This window comes from Dipodomys ordii, unplaced genomic scaffold (genome assembly GCF_000151885.1).
Source record: "Dipodomys ordii isolate 6190 unplaced genomic scaffold, Dord_2.0 Scaffold410, whole genome shotgun sequence".
NCBI lineage: Eukaryota > Metazoa > Chordata > Mammalia > Rodentia > Heteromyidae > Dipodomys > Dipodomys ordii.
The window spans coordinates 38,165-42,588 of record NW_012267626.1 but is presented as its reverse complement, the minus strand read 5'-3'; the positions used below and the strand labels follow the sequence as shown (position 1 = coordinate 42,588).

At 45.9% G+C, this 4,424-nt stretch overlaps 1 gene segment (V, D, J or C); it reads right to left on the bottom strand.

The window, feature by feature from the left end:
* Positions 1 to 1,986: 1,986 nt before the first annotated feature.
* LOC106001782 overlaps positions 1,987 to 4,424 on the bottom strand; it is a 7,926-nt gene continuing 5,488 nt past the window's right edge. Inside the window, 2 exon segments of the V gene segment in view lie at positions 1,987 to 1,991; positions 2,137 to 2,307. Of these exon segments, the coding sequence occupies positions 1,987 to 1,991; positions 2,137 to 2,307 (176 nt within the window).

The window sequence follows — 4,424 nt, the reverse complement described above, 5'->3', positions numbered from 1 at the left end:
GTCTCCCTATGTTTAAGTAAACCTCACAGTGGAAAGCAGAACAACTGATCCAGACAGTCAAGGATGACTACAGACACAGACATGGAGAAGTCCCTGGGAGACCGTCAGGAGATGAGCAGAAGTAGGGCAGACACAGAGGAGAGCTGGGGCAGGAAGAGCAGAGGCAGGGCCAAAGCATTTGTTTACCAATTAATTAATTTAGTTATTATTATAAAAGACATACGTTAACATGTACTGGTTATTATTCAATACAGATATACATTGTTAAATGACTAACAGTCTAAGAAGACACATGCTCTAAAGTATTGATGATTTTGTTATGGTGAAATCTTTCCTTTCTTCATCTTTTTGCAATGATTAGTGTTGTGCCACAAGATACCAGCTCCTCCTGATGAGTTTTCAAATCCAAATGAGGACCCAAGACATCACAGTTTCCACATGGACAGAGTAATTGATGTCTCCTGGTGAGACGAATGATTTGTCTCATCATCCACAAAAACTGTCCAGGGGAAAACCTCAGAACTTAGAAGTATTGTTCCTAAAGCCTGTAGAGTTCATACACAGGTTCTTGTTCAGGAAGTGAAGCTTGCTCTTCTCTGATGTAATGGAGAAATAAACAAGGACCTGTTTGAGCAGGTGAGGGGGCGTCCGGGATGCAGGGAGCTCAGTCAGATTGCTGTGAGATCACCTGGGCCCAGCCCCTCGTGCCCACAATGCACTTGCACAGTGACAGTGCTCATGATGGAGCCATAGGGACCCGCCTTCCATCCCAGATGGGACATGCACAGGACTCCAGAGCCATCGTGATGGAGGAAATCCCAGGAGAGTCGGGGCACAGCAAGATCAGTCTACATGCACATGACCTGTTGTCTGTTCAGTCCAACCCAGAATCCTTGTGTCCACTTCCATGTCCCTACGGAGGACAGCAAGAGGGCCTGGTCAGGGGAGACTGAGGAGTCCACCAACATTTCCCAGGGTGCCATGGGCAGAGATCCAGGGGTATGGCCGACCCCTGTGTTTTATGACTTGGGTTTCCAAGGACATTTGTTGGTTGGATAAAGAGAAAAAGAGGCTGAGAATATGAGAATTACAGAGGAAGAAAATGAATTAATGGAAGAATTCTGAAGCCCCATGCCCAGTGCTACAGGTGAGGGAGAAAGGCAGGGTTTGAGGCCTGTTAAGATTCCTGAGTCAGTGAGCTGAGCTGTCTCTGTCTCTGTTTCCATCTCTGTCTCTATCTCTGTCTCTCTCTCTCCCCCTATTTTGAACTCAGGGCCTCTTTTGTTAGGCACACACCTTCCACGTTAGCCCTTCTTGCAGCTTTTCTGATTTTATTAATTATCTGGTACTGTGCTGTGGTTTTGCCTGGGGCAGGTTCCAGACAGTGATTTCATACTTGCCTCTGGGATAGCTGGTATCACAGGAATCAGCTGCCACATTCAGCTTATTGATTGAGATGAGGTCTTCAAAATCATTCTTCTCTCCTCTTCCCAAGTCTCTAGGATTACAGGCATGAGTAACTGTGCCAGGTATTTTCCTTCTTGTTCACAGAACAAATTCCGACTCTGTGAATCCTGGGATCTTTGTTCTAAGTCTCATGGGGTCACCAGAGTCCCTGAGTTTTCAGGATCAAATACTGGTCAACACTGCAGAGCCATTTTTGCTTCCACCGTGATACTCTGTTCATTCTTTTTATTTTTTATTTTTTGGTCCAGTCGTGGGGCCTGAACTCTGGGCCTGGGCACTATCCCTCAGCTCTTCCGCTCAAGGCTAGCATTCTACCACTTGAACCACAGCTCCACTTACGGCTTTTTTCTTTTGGCTTATGTGGTACTGAGGAATCGAACCCAGGACTTCAAGCATGCAAGGCAAGTGCTCTACCACTGAGCCATTTTCCCAGCCCCACTCTGTTCATTCTTAACAGTCCCAGCAAAGGACTGGAGACATCACAGAGGAGTGCGGGTCATGAACTCAGGAGAGATGCTGTCACACTGTGGACACAGAGGCAGGGCAGACAGCAGGAGAGCAGCCCTGGGCTCTGTGTGCAGCTGGTCCTGAGCTGACCCAGCTCCAAGCTGTGCTGAGCGCCCCCTGCTGGTGCTGAGCGCCCTGTAGAGAGGTTTGTGTCTGTCCCACACTGGATTTCCTGCACTGTGTCTCTAGTACAGTAATAGATGGCCGTGTCCTCCACTCTCAGGCTGTTCATCTGCAGGTAAAGTGTACTCTTGCTGTTGTCTCTGGAGATGGTGAACCGGCCCTTCACAGATACTGTGTACCATGTGCTACCACCATCTTTATAAATTTGTGCAACCCAAAGTACAACACACCTGTGACTCCTTGTGCACACGCAAGAGTGTAAAACAATGGTGAATTTTTACCACACTGGCAGTGTCTCATGTGGTATGAACTCCATGCCTGGTCTGGGCCTGCACAGCCAAGGAGGGCCCACAGTTCCTGGTGTGTTCCAGGAGAATGGTGCTCATCTGTGAGCTCACAGAGCCTCCTTCCTGAGCAGAGATCAGGTGTGGCTTTGCTGCACTTTACTTCATTCTGACCACAAACTAAGAAGGCCAGGATTCAGGCAGATGCTTGATAGTGGGCTCTGGTGTATCATTTTCACTGTCAATCTTTGTTGTTTGTTTTTGTCAGTCATATGCACTCTGCACTTCTGACAGTATCCCATGTATTGTATACTGTCATAACCTCAATGAGTCACTACATATAACATACACTGCTCATAGGTAAACATTGATTTGGTAACTGTTGATAAATTATTTTCATGTTCTTCACAGTGTTTAATCAATCGTTTGGTTCCTGATTTGCTTGAAATTTGTACCCAACTTCTGATCTCTGGTATCCTGTCTTTCCTCCATCCTTCCTCATTCTCTAGTAACCAACACTTCATTTTCTGTTCCATGCAGTCTATTTATTCTAGACATAATGTAATACTGGTGTTTCTATGGTTGGTTTATTTCCTTTAAGCTAACTTCCTTTAGGTTATCACAAATGACAGTCTTTCTTCCTTTCTTTGTGAGTAGTTTTCTATTGTCCGCACCTATCCCATTTCCTTTATCTGTTCTTCTCTTGTTGAACCTTTACTTTAATCTCAGGCCCTTCCTCAAATTAAATGTGTAAAAAATACCCACAAAACAAAATAAAACATTGAAGTTTGCATTCTCAGCAGAACTCCTCCCCACACTCTACCAGAAGACCAGCATTTATATTCTTCCATGTTTGTGATAACAGTCATGCTGACTTAGGTGAAGTGACATATTTCACTTTGGGATTGATTTGCATTTCATTGTTATTAGCATATTATCTTGCACTTGAATATTTGTCTTTTTGTTGTCGGTTATGGGGCTTAAACTCTGGGCTTGGGCACTGTCCCTGCGCTCTTCAGCTCAAGGCAAGAGTTCTACTGCTTGGGCCACTGTTGCACTTCTGGTTTTCTAATGATTTATTGGAGATCAGAGCCTCACAGACTTTCCTGCCTGAGCTTGCTTTGAACCATGATCCTCAGATCTCAGCCTCCTGAGTAGCTAGGATTAAAGATGAGAGCCACCAGCACCCGGATTACTTATCTTTTTAAGAACTGTCAATGCAGGTCTTCTGATCATTATTTCAATGGGTTCTAGACTTGTCTTTTGTTGTTTTCTTGAGACATTTGTTTGGATGATACAATGTGGATAGTAAATCATTTTAGAGACATTATTGTAGAGAGCTGCGAGAGGCCGCACCTGGAAGATGGTGCCAGCTTCCGCCCTCCGCCTTCCCGAAGTGAGTGCTCTCTGTGGTAAACAACTCCTTATATGGCTAAGGCAAAGAATCTGGCTTGCTTCCGTGCACCTGAACCTATTGGTGGTTCCCACGTGACGTATCAGGGTTGGCTACCCAGCGGGTACTTAAGGCTGTGGGGAATTCTCCCTGGGGTTGGGGTCAGAAGATTGCTCAAAGGTCCTGAATAAACTGCAGAGAGAAGAGTTCGGTGTCGCGTCTTCCTTGGTGGTCGAGGCGGTAGCGACACGTGGTGGCCCGTATGGGGACTCAGCCATAACCCCAATGAGGACTCAGAACTCTCTGCGGTCAGGGTGGTGCACCGGTAAGTTCCCAGGTAAAAGGGGAATCCGCGACAAGAGCCGGGGTTAGTTCCCAGGTAAAAGGGGGATTCCGCGACAAGAGCGGGGGTAAGTTCCCAGGTAAAAGGGGGAATCCGTGACAAGAGCAGGGGGATTTTTGCTCTTCTCTGTAGATAAAGAGAGAGTGAGAACCCGGGGCTAGTCAATAGAGTAGCCAAAAGTAAAAGTAAAAGTTTGTTTACCAGCTTTAAATGTTTAAAACATGGGCGCTTCTTCTTCGCACCCAATTTTTTTGGCTCTCAATGAGCTACTGCACTCAAAAAAGTTAAAAATAAAAAAGAGGACTTT